Below are 27235 nucleotides of genomic sequence, written 5' to 3' on the forward strand. Positions count from 1 at the left end.
TAAACAGTACATTGTATAATTAAATAATGGTTACTTACTATCCCAGCTCATTTGTGGCAAGTTATCCTAAAGATTTTTCATAATGGTCCAACATTTGGTCTGCCAGGTCTCTATCAATCTGATATTAAACTTGTTCACAGTTATGAATATGAACCTTCTTCAGCTGTATAATGGAGTTACAATGATGAAAATTTGTGCTGGACCAAGACTCGAACCCGGATTTTCCACTTAATGCAAGTGGTTACCTTAACCACTTCAGCTACCCAAGCAGACCCAAACTTCCGTATGTTGTCATCCTTCTGTCATATCTGTAATCTTATATCCCATTAATGGTATTCCCTTTAATGTTATTTTATTCACGAGTCACAGGCCGAGTTTCAGGCAATAAATACAGAGTAGTAGTGCCTGTGTTGTGAAGAAGTAAAATGCAATGTTCCTTTGGAGCTGTAGTCACCACAGTGCCTGTCCCTTTGGACATGCATGCATGTCTGAAGGAACATTGCATCATACTGCCTCACATCATAGGCAGTGCACTATCATATCTATTGATCTGTAAGGAATACCAGTGATTGAAGCATATGCTTCAATTACTTCTGGGGCATCTGGTACCAATTCCATGTGTAACAGTGCCATTCCACAGAATTGGGGAGGTTCCTGAAGTTTACAAATGGGAATCAATGGAAAATAGTTTGCTCTCACTACTTCAAGCGCATCACCAAACCTGAGCCAACTGCAAAGCTCCAGAAATTGGATGGTTTCTTGTAGAGGACATAATTTTGAAGTACGAGGCTCCCTGTATTATGATCACCAGTCGTGAATAAGTTTGCCAGCCAAGACTAGTATCAGAGTTAATTTCACTCTGCAACATCACTCACAAGATGACAACTGCCTACCACCCACAGATGAATGGCCTGACAGAATACTTTAGTAAGATGCTCGCAGATACTTTTCCCAGTATATTTTGATGTTGAACAGAGAGATTAGGATACAGTATTGCCTGTTGTGACATTTGCATATAACACAGCGAAGGTTTCACACTGTTCTGTCTGCTCCTTGGTCATGAGGCTGAAATGACAATGGATACATTGTTCCTGTTTCACCCATGTGGTTACGTGAAACACTTCATCACCAGGACCAAAGAAGCAAGGTAGTTGACTTGTGTATGGACTCTGGACACCTAGGAGAAAGACTGAAAGTGCTGTAACATGAAGCATCGGTCAGTGAGATATAGCCAAGGAGGCTTTCCAGAAAAGTTATGGGGGTGTTACTTTGTGCTGCATTGTATCCTTCATTGCTTGTTATACATCACATATGAAGTCAAGGGTTATGACCTTTCATGAAGAAGACAAAAATGTTAAGACATCATCCATGTCCTGTGTATGAACCCTACTACAGTCCTGAAGCGCAGATTGATGCGCGCTTCTCATTCAACATAACTGAAGATCTGCTCAAGAGTCATGAAGCTATGGCGGAAGAGGCTACCTTCATTGCTCATTGCATAAAGAGGATGTGACAGCAAGACCAGAATACAGGGATTTGCTGTTCAGAGGTCCGTTGACAAGACCTACATCCAGGGTGATGTAGTTAGCTCCTGGAGAAGTAGCAATGCAGTAATGTATATGCATGTAGTGTGGCTTAATGGTTAGTTTCACTGGCTATTGTGCTGTGGGTTGCCAGTTAAAGCCATTCAGCAGCAGTTACTTGTTACACAGTATTCATCATTTCTGAAAGGTTCTCAAAATATCTTATGTTTGTAATGTTCTATGGTATGGAATGTTCAATTTTTGTATAAATAGCAGCACTCTCTTTGCACGAGTCCAATTCTGATGATGATGATGATGATGATGATGATGGCACTTAGTTTTGTGGGGCACTTAACTACATGGTTGTAAGTGCCCATGCAAATCCTAATCTTTTCTTGTCCAGTCTCGTCTTTTTCCTGAATGATGATGAAATGGTGAGGACAACACAAACACCCAGGCAGAGAAAATACCTGACTTGTCAGGGAATCGAACCCAGGACCCTGTGATCCAGGGACAGCAACACTAACCAGTAGACTATGAGCTGTAGACAAGTTCAGTTCTGTCTGTAAGTTGGTGTTCATAATAAATGTGCTTTCAATGCTAAGTGTTGCACTTCATTGATGAACCTGCTTTCAGATTTGGATTTGATTGTAGTCATGGTGTGCCATTACAAGCAAAAGAGCATGGTCTAAAACCCCAGGTGATACCTTAAGCACCAGAACTGTGACTAAGTTAGCCACTCTTTTAACACAACACAGATTCCTCAAACAAAAAAGTATGCCCACTGGTTGGAAGAAAGCACAGGTTGCCTGCGTCTACAAGAAGTGTAGTAGAAATGATGCACAAAACGACCATATAATAACACTGACAATAATTTACAATCATTTGCTGTGCTATCTTAGAACACATTCAGAGCTAAAGCATAATGAGATATCTGGAACAGAATGATCTCTTCCATGCCAGCAGTCATGGATTCTGAAATCATCGTTCATATGAAACCCAACTATTACTTGTGTCACATGCCATTCTGAAAGCTATGGATAAAGACTATCTGGTAGATGCAGTATTATGGTTTCTGAAAAGCATTTGACTCAGTGCCTTACTAGTACTTATTAGCAGAAATACGATTGTTTGGGGCATTTAGTGAAATTTGTGACTAGATTCAGAATTTCTTTGCAATATTTAGGTGGAGCGACATGGGTAGATGTAGAAATAACTTTGGACATACCTCAGACAAGTGTGTTCATACTGTAGCTGTTCATATTGCTAATTAATGGCCTGACAGACAGTATTAATGGCAACCTCAGACTTTTTTTAGGTGATTCAGTTATCTGTAATAAAGTACTCTCAAAAAAGCTGCACAAATAACCAGTTTGATCTTTATCAGATTTCAAAATGGTGTGAGAACTGTAAATGTGCTGTAAATATTCAGAAACATAAACTTGTACATGTCACAAAATGGGTAAACGTAACATACTATACGTGCAGTATCAACTTGTCACAGTAGGAATGTCAACTCATACAAATATCTTGATGCAACAGTTTGTGAGAATATGAAATGGAATGATCACAGAGGCTCAGTCTTAAATGAAGCAGGTAGCAGACTTTGGTTCATTGGTATGATACTAGCAAAATGGAGTCACCTGCAAAGGAGACTGCTTCCAAAACTCTCTTATGACCCATCCTAGAGTATTGCTCAAGTGTGTGGGACCACATCAAATAGTTTTAAGAGGAGATATTAAATATGTACAAAGAAAAGCAACATGATGCTGACAGGTTTGTTTAACCCACGGGAGAATGGAAAACCTGAAACTTCAAAAACCTACTCACAAAGTTATAAGAACCTATTATTGAGCAAGGAATCTAAAAATGTACAACAGCCTTCTATGTATTGCTTCCACAGTGTCTGTGAAGATAATATTAGACTAATTACTGTAAGTGCAAAGACTTGTGTCCATTGCTCTATATGCTGATGGAACGGGAACAATTGTTATGTTGTACAATCAGTAGTATGCTCTACCATCACTTCACACTGATTAGTAAAGTATGGATGCAGATGTAGATGAAGAGATGGCCTTGACAAGATTTTTAAAATCTTTTATGGTGTGAGGCCACCTACATCAATTGTGGAATACTAAATTTCAGTATGCTATGAGAACAGCCTTGGACAGAAGTTTTCCAATTTAGTAAGTTTCTTTAAATCAATAAATCACCTAAAAAATGTAGTGCCCTTATTGACATTTCTGTTGACTGTCCAGAACTCCCAGTAATAATAATAACAATAATGTTGTTGTTGTTATGGTCTTCCGTCCTGAGACTGGTTTGATGCAGCTCTCCATGCTACTCTATCCTGTGCAAGCTTCTTCATCTCCCAGTACCTACTGCAACCTACATCCTTCTGAATCTGCTTAGTGTATTCATCTCTTGGTCTCCCCCTACGATTTTTACCCTCCACGCTGCCCTCCAATACTAAATTGGTGATCCCTTGATGCCTCAGAAAATGTCCTACCAACCGATCCCTTCTTCTGGTCAAGTTGTGCCACAAACTTCTCTTCTCCCCAATCCTATTCAATACTTCCTCATTAGTTATGTGATCTACCCATCTAATCTTCACCATTCTTCTGTAGCACCACATTTCAAAAGCTTCTATTCTCTTCTTATCCAAACTATTTACCGTCCATGTTTCACTTCCATACATGGCTACACTCCATACAAATACTTTCAGAAATGACTTCCTGACACTTAAATCTATACTCGATGTTAACAAATTTCTCTTCTTCAGAAACGCTTTCCTTGCCATTGCCAGTCTACATTTTATATCCTCTCTACTTCAACCATCATCAGTTATTTTGCTCCCCAAATAGCAAAACTCCTTTACTACTTTAAGTGTCTCACTTCCTAATCTAATTCCCTCAGCATCACCTGACTTAATTCGACTACATTCCATTATCCTCGTTTTGCTTTTGTTGATGTTCATCTTATATACTCCCTTCAAGACACCATCCATTCCGTTCAACTGCTCTTCCAAGTCCTTTGCTGTCTCTGACAGAATTACAATGTCATCGGCGAACCTCAACGTTTTTATTTCTTCTCCATGGATTTTAATACCTACGCCGAATTTTTCTTTTGTTTCCTTTACTGCTTGCTCAATATACAGATTGAATAACATCGGGGAGAGGCTACAACCCTGTCTTACTCCCTTCTTAACCACTGCTTCCCTTTCATGTCCCTCGACTCTTATAACTGCCATCTGGTTTCTGTACAAATTGTAAATAGCCTTTCGCTCCCTGTATTTTACCCCTGCCACCTTTAGAATTTGAAAGAGAGTATTCCAGTCAACATTGTCAAAAGCTTTCTCTAAGTCTACAAATGCTAGAAACGTAGGTTTACCTTTCCTTAATCTTTCTTCTAAGATAAGTCGTAAGGTCAGTATTGCCTCACGTGTTCCAGTATTTCTACGGAATCCAAACTGATCTTCCCTGAGGTCGGCTTCTACTAGTTTTTCGATTCGTCTGTAAAGAATTCGCATTAGTATTTTGCAGCTGTGGCTTATTAAACTGATTGTTCGGTAATTTTCACATCTGTCAACACCTGCTTTCTTTGGGATTGGAATTATTATATTCTTCTTGAAGTCTGAGGGTATTTTGCCTGTTTCATACATCTTGCTCAACAGATGGTAGAGTTTTGTCAGGACTGGCTCTCCCAAGGCCGTCAGTAGTTCCAATGGAATGTTGTCTACTCCGGGGGCTTTGTTTCGACTCAGGTCTTTCAGTGCTCTGTCAAACTCTTCACGCAGTATCGTATCTCCCATTTCATCTTCATCTACATCCTCTTCCATTTCCATAATATTGTCCTCAAGTGCATCGCCCTTGTATAGACCCTCTATATACTCCTTCCACCTTTCTGCTTTCCCTTCTTTGCTTAGAACTGGGTTTCCATCTGAGCTCTTGACGTTCATACAAGTGGTTCTCTTATCTCCAAAGGTCTCTTTCATTTTCCTGTAGGCAGTATCTATCTATCTATAACAATAATAATAATAATAATAATAATAATAATAATAACACTTTCATTGGCAAATATGTAGAGCTATAAGAGTGCCAGATTTCAACAACAAATGATACTGCCAGACACCTAAAGCAGTCACAACTGCTGGCTATCACATGGCTGTTGATCAATGTCCAAGTCTCGTGAGATGAGAACATTAATGATAAGATGGCTCAGGAGAAACTGAAATGTAAAGACCTGAGAATCGGGGTCAGTTAAATGTGAAATGACAAAACTGAATCATCCCTGTCACCTTGGTTTCCTGGGACCAGTCTCACATGAGTTAGATAGTGTGCTTTCCAGAATCCTAGGGCGTTGAAAGACCATGAAATAAAAGATATAACCCTATTTGTGACATCAGTTAAAGATACATAATGTTATATTTTCTGAAGAGTTTGACTGGTTAAAAAGGCACCTGTATATATATTTTAAAGTGATTGTGGAAGACCATCAGTGCTAAGAATCAGCCAGGCCTTGTTGTTCATAGGGGATTAGCAAATTTGTTGCTAAAGAGTTTATTATAGGTGATGAGCCTATGATCATTCATTTGCGTGTTGTCAAGGCCAACTGGCTTATAACACATCACCTCCTTGTAAAGGTGGAATATGAACCAGTGGTGGAGCAGATCTTACCTCATAAAGTACTGTAAAATCATTTAAGTCACCAGTCCTAAACTCCTAAGGAAGCTGGAAGTAACCTGGAGTAGACTTCATATCCAACAGTGTAATCTAACAACAACAACAACAACAACAACAACAACAACAACAACAACAACAACAACAATAATAATAATAATAATAGCAATAATAATAATAATAATAATAATAATAATAATATAATAATTATAATAATATAATAAATAATAATAATAATAATATAATAATAATAATCAACAACTCAACCAATTACTAAAGATAACAGAAGTATTCAGCAATGATATAAATATGGCTTTTGGAACAGACAAATGTAAGAAAAATAGCATAGTCAAGGGCAAACACACTAAACAAGAAGATTACATATTGGATAACCACAGCGACTGCATAGAAGCGATGGAAAAAACAGATGCCTATAAATACCTAGGATACAGACAAAAAATAGGAATAGATAATACAAATATTAAAGAAGAACTAAAAGAAAAATATAGACAAAGACTAACAAAAATACTGAAAACAGAATTGACAGCAAGAAACAAGACAAAAGCTATAAATACTTATGCTATACCAGTATTGACCTACTCATTTGGAGTAGTGAAATGGAGTGACACAGACCTAGAAGCACTCAATACACTTACACGATCACAATGCCACAAATATAGAATACATCACATACATTCAGCAACAGAAAGATTCACATTAAGCAGAAAGGAAGGTGGAAGGGGATTTATAGACATAAAAAACCTACATTATGGACAGGTAGACAATTTAAGAAAATTCTTTCTAGAACGAGCAGAAACTAGCAAAATACACAAAGCAATCACTCATATAAATACATCAGCTACACCATTGCAATTTCATAACCACTTCTACAACCCTTTAGATCACATAACATCAACAGATACAAAGAAAGTAAATTGGAAAAAGAAAACACTACACGGCAAGCACCCGTATCATCTAACACAGCCACACATAGATCAAGACGCATCCAACACATGGCTAAGAAACGGCAATATATACAGTGAGAAGGAAGGATTCATGATCGCAATACAGGATCAAACAATAAACACCAGATATTACAGCAAGCATATTATTAAAGATCCCAATACCACAACAGATAAATGCAGACTTTGCAAACAACAAATAGAAACAGTAGATCACATCACAAGCGGATGTACAATACTAGCAAATACAGAATACCCCAGAAGACACGACAATGTAGCAAAAATAATACATCAACAACTTGCCATAAAACATAAACTAATAAAACAACACGTTCCCACATACAAGTACACACCACAAAATATACTGGAGAATGATGAATACAAATTATACTGGAACAGAACGATTATAACAGATAAAACAACACCACATAACAAACCTGACATCATACTCACCAATAAAAAGAAGAAATTAACACAACTAATTGAAATATCCATACCCAACACAACAAATATACAGAAGAAAACAGGAGAAAAAATTGAAAAATACATCCAACTGGCTGAGGAAGTCAAGGACATGTGGCATCAGGATAAAGTCGACATTATCCCAATTATACTATCAACTACAGGAGTCATACCTCACAATATTCACCAGTACATCAATGCAATACAGCTACATCCAAACATATATATACAACTACAAAAATCTATAATTATTGATACATGTTCAATTACCCGAAAGTTCCTAAATGCAATATAACATATACCATACAGTTACAAGGAAGTCACGCTTGACCGAGGTCCGCGTCACGTTCCATTTTTAACCAGACTTAAGTCTGAGGAAAAAAAAAGTCAATAATAATATTAATCATAGTTTTGAGATTTGTTTCTACATTTATGATATGCGCCACACCCTTGAGGATCACAGGCCTGTTATTTGTTTTGCCCTTGAATGACAGCATTTACTGCATTTTCATGTTCATTTATTAAGTGGAGATAATCTGTTTTTAGACTTTGTTTGTTCATTGTGTTCTCTTAAATGTAAACCAAATGTTTTTGGCTTAACTTGTCATTTGCTGTTGACAGTCATGTTAGAGTAGTGAATTAATTGGACTATCCTTCATCCTCCGCTCCTACCCCTTCCTCCCACTCATACACACTATCTCCTGCACATACAGTACGAATGTGTTTTCTTTTGCTAAACCAATAAAAAGTAGCTTCTTATTCAAAACAGCAGCTGTTTGTTTTCAGAATGAGTAATATCCAAGCTGAAGTCCCACTGGATGATGATATCTATTCTGGCTACAATGAGTACCCATCGGCTCTTAGCACAAAAGATCTCGAGCAAGATGAAATTATTCAAGAAGCACTTCGATCAACTTATGCAAAAAGACCAATTGTAAGTAAAAAAAAAAGAAAAAAAAATTGTAACCATAACTTTGTAAAATGACAGATTTAATTTGCTCCTGTGCCTGTTGTGAACATTAACTTTATGATATTTGTTTCATGGAGACAACAGCGAAGCCTCCCACAGCAATGCGTCTTGGTACATCATCAGGTGTAAGTTGATTGCATATATGTGATATAAGTGGTAGTACGATGAAGAGTTTGTTTGTCAGATTCTATAATGCTATTACAGTATCGTGAGGGAACCAGCCTAAACTTTCGTCCAGTGACCAGTACACAGGATGGGGTGAACAGACCAATGACAGCAGTGAGGGGTGCTGGATATACTTCTCAGCGACAGACTCAGCTGTTTGATCCACTTAATCAAGCAGCCAGCTCCCCTTCAGCACAGTTGGAAATGAAAAAAGAAGACACGTAAGTACTACCTCTTCCAGTTAGTTCTTTTAAGTCAGTGAATTTTTGTTGTGAGACTTGTTTCTGTCTAAATTTTAAGCATGATTTTAGGCCAGAGGAAAAAGCAAAGAAGCTTGAAAGAACTATAGCAGTACTGATTGAAGAGTCTTGCATTGCCAACAATCGTGGTGAGCTACGGCTTGCACTAGATAAAGCCAAAGAAGCATCCAGTAAAGAACAGCATCTCATTCGTATGCTTGACCAACAAGGATTAAGTGATAGCCACAATCTTGATTTGACATTTGGTGTAAGTAGAATCTGCAGTGCAGCATCTTTTAGAGATTCCCTTAAGAAAGACTGGATTAAGTTTTCACTGGAATTTAAAATTTCAGGTTCTTTTCAACTTGGCAAATCAGTATGCTGCAAATGAAATGTACACTGAAGCTTTGAATACATATCAAATTATTACAAAAAATAGAATGTTTCACAATGCAAACCGTCTAAAAGTAAATATGGGCAATATATACTTCAAGTTAGGGCAGTATTCTAAAGCTGTTAAGATGTATCACATGGCACTGGACCAAGTTCCAAATACTTACAAAGAGTTAAGGTTTGTGAAGAACGTATGTAATTAGCAATTACCAAATGTACAGTGTAATATTAAGTTAACTTCGTTGTTAATGTTTGATTATCTCCTTTTAATCCAGAATTAAGATCATGCACAACATTGGCATATTATTTGTGAAAATGGGGCAATTTACTGATGCATGCTCAAGTTTTGAATTCATTATGCAAGAAAAACCAGATTTTATAACAGGTATCCTTCGCCTTCCATTGACAACATAATTATATTACAAAATCTACAGTTAACAGCAGTTATTTTATTTATATTGATTTTTAAGGACTCCACATCATTCTCTGTTACTATGCCCTTGGTGACAAAGAGAAGATGAAAAGAAGCTTCCAATCAATGCTTGAAGTTCCTCTAAATGTTGATGAAGAGAAGTACAGCGCACTGAAGGTAAATTTTGTTGTCATTGCTCAGCTTTTCTTTGTCATTTGCAGTACATACCTGTGTTATTCATCTCCTTAGCAAACTAAATTCTGTGCCATATATGTTTCAACTTTTGATGATTAAAGTGCTTATTGTTCTTTTAAAGGCAGGAGTTCAGCCACTAATGTTTACTAATTATATAGTGAGTTGGGGGCAGTTTTTGAGACCATAAAACTGTAGTGACATGTCCAAATACCTTCAAAAGGCCATGCATGTGGCAGTGCTATATCATCTGTAGAGGACGCCTCAGACTTGTGTGTGTGTGTGTGTGTGTGTGTGTGTGTGTGTGTGTGTGTGTGTGTGTGTTTGTGTGTGATTTTCAATTAACGTAGTCCTGTTTTATGCACAAATTTGTACTCTGATTGTTCCTCTGTTTATTCTGACGATGGCTGCCGGGGTTATGGAGGACATTTTACGTTGGTTGGTCGAATAGCAAGAATCATTCACACGGCATTGCACCACCAATCACAGGTGCTGGACAACCAAACTCAGATACTTCAGTCATTGGCTTCAGTTTTGTCTAGTCAGCATGCTGCTCCTTGTTCCTTACATGGATATTGCAAAGAATGTTCCAAGTCATATGTCAACTCACTCCTTTGCAGAATTTGTCATCTTTAACATTTCACCAAATGTGTAAACCTCTTTTAATATACTACTGTAAGCGCACCCATGTTATTGCATCCCGGGTTGAGTTTTACCACAGTTGGAAGCAACCACATCAATCCTTGAGCATGGACAGCTAAACTCCATGGGTTAAGTCATCATTGTCATTTTGTGTCTGACGTGCATAAAGAGCCATATACTTATCAGATGGTGAGAGATGCTGTCATTCATGTAGCTCCAGATTGTGAGGTGCGAGAGCATGCCCTCCAGTGTAAAAAATCCATTGCTCTCTGAGGTTTTAGCTATTGCACAGTTGTTCAAGGTGTTGCCAGCTGTGAGTAACCAAACTGAATCCTGGTGTGAGGTATCAGCAATCCAACTCTCTTTTCCACACCAAGCTTCAGGTCAGTAACCAGCAACATACACATTCCATGCTCCCATCCTGCAGTTATTGTTTAATTAACCATGAGCACCCAGACTGCCCAAAATTACCTGTCATAATTGCGACAAAAAAGGTCACATTGCTTCTGTTTGCAGTGCAAAAATTTAGCACAATGACCTGGTACGGATATGGACATAAACATTGTATCAGTTATTTCTGTTGTGCCAAACAAGCTTTTCAGCAGCAGGTTAAAGTGTAATTTAGAAAAATGTCAATTTTTTTTTTCACCTTCTATCATTTAACTTGGGTTTGAAGTTCCGTTTGAGGGTCTCTAACCCCTGCATCAACATGTTTCTGCTAATGTTTCTCTTCCACACCTTTTGTCAGCCAAAGCTAGGCAGAGTTGCTTACTACCATAAAATTTTGCCTGGGGCAGTGACAGTCCTGTAGCTGTTACATGCTTTGCTGAGCAAAGGGACTCAGTTTTACTGGTAACTGGCTTGTGAAACCATTTTTTTTCACCCTTAAGACCATGCTGCAGTCTGTGCCCTGCTGAGTGATGTACCAACCAGGCTTCCACTTGGTTCTTGTGATGGACATTTCATAATACAGGTTGGGATGGTACTGGCTAATAGATATCCAGACCACTCCTAGTGGCGTATTGCTTGAGCCTCAAAAACACTATCTCCTGCTCAAACTAGGCACTCTCAGATAGAAAAGGAACCTTTGGCCATTGTATATGCTCTGAAGAAATTCCATATTTTTCTCTATGGTAGCAAATTCCAACTGGTCACCGATTACAAACCATTGGTTTCCTTATTCAGTCCTTCTGCACCTTTTCCAGATAAAGCGGCACATCACATTCAATGTTGGGCTCTTTCTGCTTTGCATTGCAACGAAGAGATTCATTTCCACCCTATGAATCAACATGCAAATGCTGATGCTTTGTCTCGCCTGCTGGCTGGTCCAAACCCAGGATTTGATTAGGGGGAATTGCTTTGTTTTCACATCGATGTCACCACACAGCAGATGGTTGGCGGTTTTCCTGCAACTAGCCCATGGGTTGTAAAGGCTGTACTTCGGATCTCATTTTGTGGAAGGTCATAATATTTGTACAACGTGCTTGGCTGGATTCACCACATTCTCATTTGTCTGACCCCTTCCTTAATTATTAGATATTTTGACATCAATTCTCCATTGTGAATGGTGTTCTGCTTTTAGATGTGGGTCACGCAACCCCTTAGGTAGTGTGGCTCTCAGTGTTTCATTCGGAGGTTTTCCGTTTATTAATGCAGATCATTTGGGTGTATCATGCACAAAAGTGTTGGCGCCTCAAAATGGGTTTTGGTGTGGCTTGGACAGTGACTTTACCCACTTGGTTGCCTCCTGTTCAGAGCATGTGACGCACCAAGATGTCCCTTGGGCACTGTCGTCTCCTTGGCTGATGCTATCACATCCACGGGACTGTATACATGTGGATTTCACTGGCCCCTTTCTCAAAGCTTAATGGCTATTGGTCATTGATGCACACTCTCATTTTCAGTATGTTGTTCATTGCGTTTCCACATCTGCAAGTGCCACCATTGCTGTCTTGTCCAAACTTTTTTCACTCATAGGATTGCCCATGAAATTACGAATAATGGTCCACACTTTCTGTCTCAATAGCTTGCAGCTTTTTGTGATTCCTGTGTTATCCATCACATCCTCACCTTACTGTTCCATTCACAGTCTAATGGTAAGGTGGAGTGCGTAGTGTGAACTTTGAAAACTCAGATGGAAAAATGTGTTGCCACCTCTTCATTCGACATCCCTCACATCAGCTTCTCTCCTTTTTCCGTTTCATGCCATTCGGCAGAAGAGCCCTGCGGAACTACTCCCCAGGTGGCAGCCAAAGATACTGCTACACCTTGTGCATCCTCTACCTTGACATCAACCCGTGCAACTGCCACGTCTTCTCCGGCCAGCAGTGGCTGTTGGGGCACATGGCTTCAGACATCAGTTTAAATGGATTACAAATGTCATCACCAGATGCCGAGGGTGGTGTCTCTGTAACATACACAAGGAGGACTGTCTCTGCTTGAGGCACCATGATCAGCTTCGCCTTTGCGTGACATGTCGGGTGCGCCGTGATGTCGCACCACTGCCCTCGAGCCCATCCGCATGGGGCGTCATATGCTGCTGCTGGTAGTTCTCCAATCCCGTGTGGGTGAGGAAATTTGTCCTCAGTGGCTGAACCAGCATTTCCTGTATTTCTTTAGACCCCATCATCAGGGATTCTGTCTCTTGTTCCTGAGCAACCACTGAACCAGTATCGCCAGTACCCCAGGCACTGTCGCCAGAGCTGGTGCCCGAGGTCGACACTGAAACACTCCCGGCATTGTAAGTGTTGCTGTATGGTTTGACATAAGAAGGTGGGCATGGGCACAGAATGTGTCTGAACCTGTAGTGCCACAGACTGTATGCTGCCATTGCAGGACATCACCTTAGCCAGGGCCCAGCAGACGAGGAGGACAGCATGGAGGTCTCAAGAATCTATGATCTCACTGAGAGGGAAGAAATGCAGTGATGCGTGTGCATACTTTCAAAAGGCTGTGTGTGTGTGTGTGTGTGTGTGTGTGTGTTTTTGGAGGTTTTCCGTTTATTACATTATTGGTTCCTACTGAATGTTCGTTAGACACAGTGTTCGTGTTGTTAATGCTTCCATGGAATAAAGTTGTGTTCAGTCTGTTGCTTGTCTTGTACTTATACCTAATTACAACAAAAACATGAAACAGTGACACATAAAATGAAACTGAATGTCAGGGACAGTCTTACATCAGTTATCACCCCTTTGGCTTTCTCCGTTGCCCCCTCCCACCCTCTCAACCCCCCTTCTCCACCATCCAATTACACATTCCTGCCACATCTCCTCCTCTATTTCATTATTTGCAAATACTTCAGGAAGAAAGGTGACAACTCTCTGAATTGTAGGGGCATTAAGTTGTTGACAGGCACATCAACAAGACTGAAAACTTTGCTAGCTTTCAGATGAATCCTTTCTCAAGCTAGAGCGATGGTGTGAGAAATGTATTATTTAAATGCTTTTGTTTAAAACTGTTGACAAATATGTATTTGTAAAATTGATCATGGTGCCACCACTGCCTCTAATTTCTCTCTTTGTGATTTAGGATGATCCAGGATCCACATTAATCTTAGAAGTTATTAAGAATGACAGTTTACATAAGATAGAACAGAAGATGAAGAACGATGCCGAGAGGAGTATCCTTACTGCAGCAAAACTAATAGCACCTGTTATTGAGGATACCTTCAGTGCTGGTTAGTTACAAATATTGGGAAAGTAATTAAGCATAAAGGTTTTAACACAATTCATTCTGCACTGACTTATTAATTTCACTTTTCATGTATTTTTAATGAAATGGATTGTAAAATACTTATTCATGAGTACATTTAAAGCATTTTTGTAGGTTATTCCTGGTGTGTTGACACAATCAAAGCCTCAAATTATGGAGCTCTATCATATGATCTTGAAATTAACAAGGCTGTAATGTTTCTGAAGCAGAAGGAAATTTCCCAAGCCATTGAAACCTTAAAAGGATTTGAAAAAAAAGACACCAAAGTTGCAAGTACAGCTTCAACAAATCTGGCTTTTATTTATTATCTTGTAAGTTTTTTATCCATATTTGTCTCAGTAAAATATTATTATGTATGATTTCTCAAATGTATTGGTATGTGTAATGCATTCAAAAGCCAGTGGTGCCTGAACAGTTTAATAGTGAAAATCAGTATGTACTAACCACCAGTAATTCTTACTTGCAAGACAAACATTCACACACGTGCATACCAACAGCTGCTAGTTTCCGAACACGTATATGGCTGTCACCTGAAGTAATTTAAGAAACTCACAGAACATCTAAATCAGCAAGATAAGGCAAAAATTTGTATATTACTCTGCAAAGAAAGCACACTAAAATGTTCCACAAATCCATAATTTGATTTCTTTAAGAAATTTTGTGATTAGAAAATCCACAACTATTCAATTTGTTAAGGGTAAAATACTATATCTTAAATCAACATAAACAGACAGTTAAGGTCCACTATGTTGTATGTGAGGTGGTCAGGTGGAATTCATTTGATCTTTTCACTTCTGACAGAGGGACAAGCTGCCTGCACTGATTGTCATCATAACAGAAATAATTAAAAGAAAGTAAGATGAAGGGGCTGGAGATTGCCAAAAGTAGAAAGAAAGTATTCTCCTAATTATAGAAGGTGTTTATTTATGCTACTTTCTGTGAAACAGATGTTTGTTAATACAGGGTGACAATTATTGAACTGTCCGCCGCTCGTGGTCTCGCGGTAGCGTTCTCACTTCCCGAGCACGGGGTCCCGGGTTCGATTCCCGGCGGGGTCAGGGATTTTCACCTGCCTCGAGATGACTGGGTGTTTGTGTTGTCCTCATCATTACATCATCATCCAGGAAAGTGGCGAAATTGGACTGAGCAAAGGTTGGGAAATTGTACGGGCGCTGATAACCGCGCTGTTGAGCGCCCCACAAACCAAACATCATCATCACATCATCATCAATTATTGAACTACATGAAAAAAATGTAAATTAGTTACAAATTACAGTTTGCACACACTTTATTCAATGTGTAAACATCATTACAGGTATTTGGATTTAGGTTATGACGTGTTAAACATGCCTGTCATCATTGACGAGGATGTAGCACAGACAAATAGCAAAATGCTACATGACCCACCAAAGTGTGGGAACATTGATGCTATCAATGATCTCCTGAATGGCTGTTCTCAGCTCAGCAATGGTTTTATTGTTATCTCTGTACACTTGTCTTTAAAATTGCCCCACAAAAAGAAGTCACATGTGTTCAGATCCAGAGAATGTGGTGGCCAATCGAGGCCCATGCCAGTGGCCTTTGGGTACCCCAGAACCAGAATTTGGTCCCCAGACACTCTCCTGCTTCAGTGAGGTTGAGCTCCGTCTTGCATGAACGACATCTTGTCAAAATCAGGGTCGCTTCGTATAATAGGTATGAAATAATCTTCCAAACTCTTCATGTGACATTTGGTAGTCACCGTGCCATCAAGGAATGTTGCACCACTTATTCCCTGACTGGACATTGCACATGACACAGTCAGCTGTTGAGATTGAGGAGACTTCTCAATCGCACACATACATGTGGTCCCGCACATGCGCAATTTTGCTTATTGATGAACCCATCCATATGAAATTGGGCTTCGTTGCTAAAACAAACCATACATGCACATAATAATTCCATCATTCCCTGCAGCCAACCATGCAGTTTGAACATTCCAGTGCCAACAGTTCAGAAGTTGATGATTTTATTTCACATAGTTCAATAATTGTCACCCTGTATGTTCTAATGGTACAAAAATTTAACTAGACAGAAGCATAGCACCTGTTTTCCATTTGTCAAAAATTATGTGCATTAAATGGCCAGAAGGTGTTCACCATAGCAGTTGTTCTTTTGAATAACATCGCTCTCCCACTTTTGCCTGTTCCATTTCTCCATACCTTTTCCATGCTGCTGTCTTTATTTTTTATTCCTAGCAATAGAATGACTAATTCAGCTCTTTACACTTGTACTGAACCTGTCACAGTTGTTTAATAGGGAATTGTGTCACTTTTAGTTCTTGTGTGTTTTGATTTTATGGGCTTATGAGTCATAAATTTTCTTGTTGCGTTGACTTTTTCTTTTTGCTCTTGTTTTCTCACTTACTCTTATTTATTTCTAAAAAACCAATTTTTAATTAACATATTTATCCTCTATGAAGTTTCTATTGTGCCTTGCACTACTAGTCATTTTTGGCATTAGAGTACCCCCTACTCTCTCCTATTTCTCTCTTCTCTTTTGTTGATCACTCACACATGTAGACAATAGGAATCTTTTTGTTGGATCTGGAATTGCTCCTGAGTCAAAACAGGTTGCTTAGTAAAGTCAGTTAGACAATGTTTATGAGAGAGAGCTGCCACACTATGAAGCAGACTCCATTGAGAGGCATGTATGCCTCTAATGAACACATCTGAACTGAGAAGTGAAAGGTGGAATAATGATACAGGAAAAGTATTAGTGTAACAAATGTTTCATATTGGACAAGAGAAGAGAGTAAATTAAGTTTGGGAAGGTTAGAAGAGTGAGGAAAATTTTGGTTTCACTATTTGCTGGCTTTTCCTGATATGAAAAGCTGTATTCAACACACAAGGATACCAGTTGATGGGTAGTTCTGTGTCATTGAGATTTCTGTTGTATTTTATGAGCTGCCTGGCAGATGTACATGCAAGAGAAGACATTTATTTGGTCTCAGTAAGAAAGGATGAGTTGTAGTGCTAAAGTGACCATACAGAGGCACATTGGAGATGTCATAGAACACAGAAATTAAGAGACTACTATAAATGAGCATTGACAACATAGAAATGTGAAGTATAGTTGATAAAACAGTAAACACAGCTGTGGCACACATTATCCTAAAGAACTCCCATGTGTAGGAATTTGAAGCTATGTTACATAGCATCTTACCCTTGTAAAGTACCTGTTCTTTGCTGCATCATATTCTTTCTCGAATACTGCCTTCACTTGATACACTAATTTCAAGTCTCACTAAACGTACAAACAATCCTACTACTGTGTGGCACACCGTACCTCATAGTTTGTATCTTAAAGTTGTCAGCCTCACTTTACATCCAAAACCCCATGAGACAAGAGATATTAACTGACTAGACTTTATTAATATCTATGACCACTTCAGTCTCACAAAGATCTGCAGTTCATTCTTTGGATTCATGAAATGCAGGAAGAGTATCAGTTGGACAACAGCTACAATAAAAATATAAAACACTGATGGTAATTAATAAAATGCTTGAAATGGCATTATTATCTTTCAGGTAACTGAATTCCATACCAAACTAGCAACTTTAATCAACTTCTTTCCACTATTGCAAATGTTATCCCAGCACTGTAAATGTATACAAATCACAACATGCCCTCTTTAGTCTGTTAACAAAAGCTCTGCTATTCAGGTCTTCTTCTACATCCTTCCCAATGTTAGAATGCTTCAGTATTTGCCACTCAACCACATTCATCTAATACGGATGGAATGACTTTGTACTATCTCTGTCCTCTTGACGCTACTGAACACACTGCCACTTTCCATCTCTTGTCCAATTTTCTCTCTCCTTCATCAATCCTAGCCTCCCCAACCACTCATCCCTTCTTGAAAATCACCCATTTTCCATTCCCTATTGTAAGACTACACAGTTGGCTGCCCCAGATTTGTTAATAGCACTCTTCTAGGCTTGACATATATCTTCCTCTACAAAACTTTGAAGACACCATCTTGGCCCAAACCCTGGCCCTTCTCTTGTTTACGTTCTCCGAACCATGGGTTTGTTCACAGTAATGGTTAATTTCGTACCCAACTTCCTGATATTATATTAGAGCTCCCATCACTCACTAAGCTCAGGCTGCTAATGACCTTGCAGTTTAGCCCCCAAAACCCCCTCTATTAATTACAAAGCTCAGTTTAGCTTTAGCCCAGCTTGTCTGTGAATCCTTTGGGGGAGCTTTCACAACTGGGGCTTATTGTATTGTTGCACTGACACAATATCAGAAGTAACACCAACCAAGTTTTATTCTGCTTCTACATGAAGAGATCCCCAATAACACTGAATGAAGTACAGAGCAGTACAAAGTCTCATAACTATAGAACAAATCAATATACAGTCACATAGGCGAGCAAACAATAAACACATAAACATAAGTTTGGCCGAGGGCTCGGTGCACCCAGCTTATATTTGGCTGATGTCCACATGGCACAGTGCTTGCTGTAGAGTCTGTCCAGTTTGTGAGGGGGCCTCTGTAGGCAGCTGTGGAGGCAGTTATATTGCATACTATTTGATTTGGCACACTCACAATATAGAGTTACAACACTCATTCCACTGTGGCCAAAAGTGTTCACAGTGCAGATGTCTATATCTTCATTGGTAGGTGATAACTGCTGGAGCTGGTGTCATACTGTTACAGGAGAACATGGTCTGAACTGCTGTGTGCAGACATGGCTTCCACTTCCCCACAAGAGGCCTTAAGGGAGCGCTGGTGATGTGGTGCTGTATCCAAATCCATGTCCAGGAAGGCACTTGGCAATGGAGGCAGCAGAGAAGGCGGCAAAGACAATGGTGACAGAGGCTGTAGAGATGGAGGTTGTCCATTGTTGAGTACTCTGCCCATTGGCAGGAGCACCTAAAGTGAAGATGGCATGGCTATGGGAGTGGAGAGCTCTCTGGTACATGGTCGGTCACGCATGGTTGGTCATGCATGGACAGAGTGGGCTGTAATGTCATGACACCAAACCAGCAGAGAAGTGCATTATGAATATGCGGTGACCTCGGCAGCAATGGACTGCTACTGATATCCACTTAGTGTACTGGCCAAACCCACAAGCCCAGACGATGGATCCTGGATGGAATCGCTATGAGGTGGGCATTGGCCAGAGCAGATGAAGCAGTTTATTGGACTGGCAACAATGAAGCGGCTGTGGTTGCTAACTGGAGTGAACTTGTATGAGTTCTAGAACCTATTGAGGGCTTCCTCAGGAGAAGATTGAATGATGTATTTTTCATCTGGGTTTTGAATCTATGTACCATCTGCTCCACTTCTTCATGGATTGGGGGTGAAAGGGAAGAGCTGTAATGTGCTGGATGCCATTCTTTGTACAAAAATCTTCAAACTCTTAAGACAGAAACTGTGGGTCATTGTCCATCACAAGTGTATACGGCAGTACTTCTATGGAAAAAATCTTTGAAAAAGCTGTGAGTGTAGCTGCTGTGGATGTGGATGAGCAATGAACTAGATAAGGAAATTTTGAGAAAGCATCAACTACTACAAGCCAAAAGGAGTTAAGGAACATACCTGCAGAATCACCATGAATACATTCCCAGGGGCGCTGTTGGGTGGACCACAGGGAAAGAGAGGCTCGTGGTGCCACGTGATGGGTGACACACTGTGGACAGGCTATCAATGCATGTGATCAATTTCGATACCTGACCAAAACACACGGCAGAAGGCCAGCAATTTTGTATGAGAAACACTGCAGTGGTCCAGGTGGAGAAGGCATGGACAGGATCACAACCCTGGATGCCGGCACTTCAGTAGTCAACATTAACACACCACAAAGAACTGAGAGTCATTGGCAGAGAGAGCATAATAATTATGCAAAGCACCCGATGCTCGGCCCAGTATTTATCTGGCCAGCTGTGGTGGGTAAATTCAACAACCTGACATAAGACAGATCGGTTACAACAGCCACTGACATCCAAAAACTGATAATAAGGAAACCAGCCATTGTGTTTAGAGTTTCAATGTCTAAATGCTACCCCCATGAACCATGGACCTTGCCGTTGGTGGGGAGGCTTGCGTGCCTCAGCAATACAGATGGCCATACCGTAGGTGCAACTACAACGGAGGGGTATCTGTTGAGAGGCCAGACAAACGTGTGGTTCCTGAAGAGGGGCAGCAGCCTTTTCAGTAGTTGCAGGGGCAACAGTCTGGATGATTGACTGATCTGGCCTTGAAACACTAGCCAAAACGGCCTTGCTGTGCTGGTACTGCGAACGACTGAAAGCAAGGGGAAATTACAGCTATTATTTTTCCCGAGGGCATGCAGCTTTACTGTATGGTTAAATGATGATGGCGTCCTCTTGGGTAAAATATTCTGGAGGTAAAATAGTCCCCCATTCGGATCTCCAGGCGGGACTACTCAAGAGGACATCGTTATCAGGAGAAAGAAAACTGGCGTTCTACGGGTCGGAGTGTGGAATGTCAGATCCCTTAATCGGACAGGTAGGTTAGAAAATTTAAAAATGGAAATGGATAGGTTGAAGTTAGATATAGTGGGAATTAGTGAAATTTGATGGCAGGAGGAACAAGACTTTTGGTCAGGTGAATACAGGGTTATAAATACAAAATCAGATAGGGGTAATGCAGGAGTAGGTTTAATAATGAATAGAAAAATAGGAGTGCGGGTAAGCTACTACCAACAGCATAGTGAACGCATTATTGTAGCCAAGATAGACACGAAGCCCATGCCTACTACAGTAGTACAAGTTTACATGCCAACTAGCTCTGCAGATGATGAATAAATTGATGAAATGTATGATGAGATAAAAGAAATTATTCAGGTAGTGAAGGGAGACGAAAATTTAATAGTCATGGGTGACTGGAATTCGAGAATAGGAAAAGGGAGAGAAGGAAACGTAGTGGGTGAATATGGATTGGGGGAGAGAAATGAAAGAGGAAGCTGCCTGGTAGAATTTTGCACAGAGCATAACTTAATCATAACTAACACTTGGTTGAAGAATCATAAAAAAAGGTTGTATACATGGATGAATCCTGGAGATACTAGAAGGTATCAGATAGATCATATAATGGTAAGACAGAGATTTAGGAACTAGGTTTTAAATTGTAAGACATTTCCAGGGGCATATGTAGACTCTGACCACAATCTATAGGTTATGAACTGTAGATTAAAACCGAAGAAACTGCAAAAAGGTGGGGATTTAAGGAGATGGGATGTGGATAAACTGACTAAACCAGAGGTTGTACAGAGTTTCAGGGAGAGCATAAGGGAACAATTAACAGGAATGGGGGAAAGAAATACAGTAGAAGAAGAATGGGTAGCTCTGAGGGATGAAGTAGTGAAGGCAGCAGAGGATCAAGTAGGTAAAAAGACGAGAGCTAGTAGAAATCCTTGGGTAACAGAAGAAATATTGAATTTAATTGATGAAAGGAGAAAATATAAAAACGCAGTAAATGAAGCAGGCAAAAAGGAATACAAACGTCTCAAAAATGAGATCGACAGGAAGTGCAAAATGGCTAAGCAGGGATGGCTAGAGGAAAAATGTAAGGATGTAGAGGCTTATCTCACTAGGGGTAAGATAGATTCTGCCTACAGGAAAATTAAAGAGACCTTTGGAGAAAAGAGAGCCACTTGTATGAATATCAAGAGCTCAGATGGAAACCCAGTTCTAAGCAAAGAAGGGAAAGCAGAAAGGTGGAAGGACTATATAGAGGATCTATACAAGGGCGATGTACTAATGGGAGATACGATACTGCGTGAAGAATTTGACAGAGCACTGAAAGACCTGAGTCGAAACAAGGCCCCGGAAGTAGACAACATTCCATTGGAATTTCTGACGGACTTGGGAGAGCCAGTCCTGACAAAACTCTACCATCTGGTGAGCAAGATGTATGAGACAGGCAAAATACCCTCAGACTTCAAGAAGAATATAGTAATTCCAATCCCAAAGAAAGCAGGTGTTGGCAGATGTGAAAATTACCGAACTATCAGTTTAATAAGTCACAGCTGCAAAATACTAGCACAAATTCTTTACAGACGAATGGAAAAACTGGTAGAAGCCAACCTCGGCGAAGATCAGTTTGGATTCTGTAGAAATGTTGGAACACGTGAGGCAATACTGACCCTACGACTTATCTTAGAAAATAGATTAAGGAAAGGCAAACCTATATTTCTAGCATTGGTAGACTTAGAGAAAGCTTTTGACAATGTTGACTGGAATACTCTCTTTCAAATTCTAAAGGTGGCAGGGGTAAAAAACATGGAGCAAAAGGCTATTTACAATTTGTACAGAAAGCAGATGGCAGTGATAAGAGTCGAGGGGCATGAAAGGGAAGCAGCAGTTGGGAAGGGAGTGAGACAGGGTTGTAGCCTGTCCCCGATGTTATTCAATCTGTATATTGAGCAAGCAGTAAAGGAAACAAAAGAAAAATTCGGAGTAGGTATTAAAGTCCATGGAGAAGAAATAAAAACATTGAGGTTCGCCGATGACATTGTAATTCTGTCAGAGACAGCAAAGGACTTGGATGAGCAGTTGAACGGAATGGACAGTGTCTTGAAAGGAGGATATAAGATGAACATCAACAAAAGTAAAACGAGGATAATGGAATGTAGTCGAATTAAGTCGGGTGATGCTGAGGGAATTAGATTAGGAAATGAGACACTTAAAGTAGTAAAGGAGTTTTGCTATTTGGGGAGCAAAATAACTGATGTTGGTCGAAGTAGAGAGGATATAAAATGTAGACTGGCAATGGCAAGGAAAGCGTTTCTGAAGAAGAGAAATTCGTTAATATCGAGTATAGATTGAAGTGTCAGGAAGTCGTTTCTGAAAGTACTTGTATGGAGTGTAGCCATGTATGGAAGCGAAACATGGATGATAAATAGTTTGGACAAGAAGAGAGTAGAAGCTTTCGAAATGTGGTGCTACAGAAGAATGCTGAAGATTAGATGGGTAGATCACATAACTAATGAGGAGGTATTGAATAGAATTGGGGAGAAGAGGAGTTTGTGGCACAAATTGACAAGAAGAAGGGACCAGTTGGTAGGACATGTTCTGATGCATCAAGGGATCACAAATTTAGCATTGGAGGGCAGCGTGGAGGGTAAAAATCGTAGAGGGAGACCAAGAGATGAATACACTAAGCAGATTCAGAAGGATGTAGGTTGCAGTAAGTACTGGGAGATGAAGAAGCTTGCACAGGATAGAGTAGAATGGAGAGCTGCATCAAACCAGTCTCAGGACTGAAGACAACAACAAAAACATGTCTAAATGAAAGCACAATACTGATCAAATGCTGGATCAGGGCCCGTCAGCAACAGAGGATGAGAATCCGCATTAGCTTGTGCTATGGGTCGGAAATGAATCTCATAATTATAGCATGACAAAAACAGAGCCCAGTGTTGCAGGCAATTTTGTCTGGTAAAGTTGCTGAATGATTGAAAAGAGAAACCTGAGGTTTATGATCAGTAATCAAATGAAACTTAGAACCATATAAGAGTGAAATTTTTAGAGTGTGTGCACAGCAGGAAGGTCTTCTATTTCTATTAGCAACTAGCACTGTTTTGTTTGATTCAGAGTTTTGGAAGGATGTGCGATAGGGTGTTCGGAACTGTCCACATATTTTTGTGTGAGACTGGCCCCAAGGCCATACTGAGAGGTGTTTGTGGCCAAAACAAGATGTTGGCCTGGATGGAAAGTACCCAAGCAAGGTTCTGAGTGTAATTTTGACCTTGATAGAGTAAAAGCATGTTCACAGGGTGATGACAGTAAGTAGGACATCTTTATCTAAGATGACTGGACTGGGCCAGTGTGGCTGTACCCGTAAGAAATGTATGGTAGCATACAATCTTTCTGAGAAAGCCTTGCAACTCTTTGACATCGGTAGAACACTTCAAAGCTTTAATGGCATTGACATGCTGGTGTAAGGGCTTGCCATCAGCAAGCAAGACTTCAAAAACAAGATAGACAATAGGTGGCTGAAAAAATTGTAATTTGTCAAAGTTGCATTTCAAACTGGTGGCCTTTAGCACTGTGAACAGGGCACCAAAGTTCCACAGATTTTCATCTGTTGAGGAGGCCATGAGTTGCTCCAAACATCATTGGAAAGTAGCAGGGGCAGTAGCCACACTGAATGGCAGGTGCAGGTATTGATGTAACCTGAAGGGGGTATTCCCTACTAGGACAAGTTCAGAATCATCATCCAGAGGTAGTTGTAAGTAGGCTTCTGTTAAGTCTATTTTGGAAAAATAATGGCCCCCAAAAGCTGTGCCAAGAGTTCATCTGCCACGGGGTAAGGGATAGGTATCAATAATAGACTGTGAATTTGTAGACACTATAAAATCACCACAGAGATGAAGGTTACCGTTAGGTTTTTCAACAATTGCCAGCAGAGTAGACCATTCACTAGAGGAGACGAGTGTGACAACACCCAAAGACATAAATTGATCAAGTGCCAGTTTGACATCTTCTCAGGAAGCTATTGGGTCTGGGTGGGAAAAAAAAAAAGAAAAAAAAAAAAGAGGAGTGGTGTCAGTTTCATTGTGATATGAACTTTGATATCTGTAGTTCACCCTAAACCTTCCCAAAACAGGGAGGAATACTCTGAACTGGGCCTGTCCAATTGTTGGTATGGAACTTGATCTGATACCAGATGCACTTCATCATCAGAAGTAGAGAACCCAAAAATTTTGAAGGCATCAAATAAGCTTTCAGTGTCGGCATCATTCACTACCAGAAAGTTCATAGGCCAAACAACTGCTTTGTACTGTGGGGAATAAGAAAACAGTCCCAATACTGATATTTTTTGTTTGTTGTAATTCACCAACTAATGAGATACAAGGTACAATGCTGATGATCCAAGCTCCACATAGATTTTAGAATTTAATACAGTCACTGCTGCACCTGTGTCCACTTGCATTTTTAACATCTTGCCCATCACATGTACATCAATGTAGAGTTTGTTGGGGCTACCATCACTTGGGAAACACTATTCACATCCATTTTCATGTTTGGTGAAAGAGGTCGAATCTTCCATGTAGATGCAATATGCCCCTTTTCTTACAACGGTTGCATATCACCCAACACTTTGGGAACATAGTGTGCTCATGTTGAAAAAACTGTAAGGGTAAGACAGAAGAGCATGCAGCTGCTGTTGTGATGCTGACTGCTGCTGATGCTGATGCTGCTTAGAACAGAGGCAGTGGTTGCGCAGCTGCAATGTCTCCTTTACCACATGAACTAACTGACAGCAGCAGAGGAGGAGAGGAAGCAATGGTGGCTACATTGCACCATGTTTCTGTCTGATTTCCTGCTGCCTAGATACTGCAAAAGACTCAGAAATGTTCAAAACATCTGTGAGAGAGGGACTTTCACATTGTAAAGAATGTCCATGAACTTCCCTAAGCAGCATATTATAGCATCACAAACCACTGAATCAGCATATGAGTTCCCATGGGCCTCAGTAACAAATTGGCAACGAGAGCTGAGCCCATGAAGTTTTGCTGCCCAAGCTCTGTATGACTGTTGTGACCACTTTTGACAGTGGTAAAACTCAATGTGAGCAGCAATAACATGACGAGTACCGGTAAGTTTGCAATGATAATTAGAGAGAAATTGATATATTTTATCAAAAGAGAGACTAGCAGGTTCATGAAGAGGAGCTAGCTCACTCAAAAGATGATACGCATGAGAAATCCATGACAAAAATAAATCCTTACACAGATTGGGGTCGTCAACTCTAAAAGCTTGAAAACATTGCTGAAGGCATTTTTCGTACGTGATCCAATCTTCCACAGAATCATTGTATGGAATATGGAATATTGAGATGATGGCTAATTTGCTGTGTACGAGTGATGGAACTCCATTGTACGGTTGCAGTGTAATGTCTTCTGTTTTCTTAACTGACTGGATGGTCTCACATTCTGATATGTTTTGTGTACACTGTAAAAGCTCTGGTGAATACCCTGGTGCAGGGATTCGTCAATCAGGGAAAGATCTCTAGTATTCTGTCACAGCTGCAAGGACACTGCCATTACAGTACCTGTACGTAAACAGCATGTCTGCGTATTCTGCATGGGTAAGTGTAAGCAGCATGCTGGTATTCACAGATACAGTGGACTTGCTCAATTTAGTGACACTCAGGCACGACACACACACAGCCTCACAACTGATTATTGATCCAACCCATGATTGCACACTGGGTACTCTTGCAGCTGTTGCTTTGGTGTGACATCAAAGTGCTGCCATCTGTTGGAGAACCCCCACACCTCTTGTAGAATGGATTTATCTGTCCCACTATTATTCTGTTCACCACATTGCCTACACGGCAGTGATATTCACACTTGTTTTCATACTCATTGATGGATGTGCATAGTAATCAACCTGTTCCAGACCTGAAAAGATCAAAAATTGAACACAGAACTCTTCATATAACTCTTTTGGTTTATTTTCACACGTAGAACCACCTCACAAATTGACATTCTTCCAGAACACACACACAGTCTTTGGTTGGAATATGAATTTGACTTATTTCAGGTTGAGTAATAAGTACTATTAAGTTTCCACATTGTTGCAGTTCAGTATGAATATTGCTTCTATGTAACACCTACCTCTTTTACAGCAAGGTGATGTTGAACTGGCTGAGAAATGTGCTGAAAAAGCTCGTGAAGCTGACAGCTATAATTCTGCTGCTTTTGTAAATCTTGGCAATTGCAGCTTGTCCAAAGGAGATGCAGATACTGCAAAGGAGCTCTACATATGTGCTCTTGAAAATGATGCATCATGTGTGGAAGCTCTTTACAATCTTGGTTAGTATAACTGCATAAATTCTTAAATTATAAGTGGACAAAGA

At 40.0% G+C, this 27235-nt stretch overlaps 1 protein-coding gene across 1 annotated transcript in view; it reads left to right on the forward strand.

Moving 5' to 3' along the window:
* The window catches only part of LOC126174890 (intraflagellar transport protein 88 homolog), an 87468-nt gene that overhangs the window by 30933 nt on the left and 29300 nt on the right, over positions 1 to 27235 (forward strand). The window contains exons 2-11 of the mRNA XM_049921316.1: positions 8413 to 8560; positions 8674 to 8721; positions 8801 to 8982; positions 9073 to 9268; positions 9354 to 9571; positions 9669 to 9778; positions 9864 to 9982; positions 14168 to 14315; positions 14465 to 14661; positions 27005 to 27191. Of these exons, the coding sequence (XP_049777273.1) occupies positions 8414 to 8560; positions 8674 to 8721; positions 8801 to 8982; positions 9073 to 9268; positions 9354 to 9571; positions 9669 to 9778; positions 9864 to 9982; positions 14168 to 14315; positions 14465 to 14661; positions 27005 to 27191 (1552 nt within the window). The 5' untranslated portion in view covers position 8413. The remainder of the gene's footprint in view (positions 1 to 8412; positions 8561 to 8673; positions 8722 to 8800; positions 8983 to 9072; positions 9269 to 9353; positions 9572 to 9668; positions 9779 to 9863; positions 9983 to 14167; positions 14316 to 14464; positions 14662 to 27004; positions 27192 to 27235) is intronic.

The sequence above is a fragment of the Schistocerca cancellata genome, chromosome 1, assembly GCF_023864275.1.
Source record: "Schistocerca cancellata isolate TAMUIC-IGC-003103 chromosome 1, iqSchCanc2.1, whole genome shotgun sequence".
Lineage (NCBI taxonomy): Eukaryota > Metazoa > Arthropoda > Insecta > Orthoptera > Acrididae > Schistocerca > Schistocerca cancellata.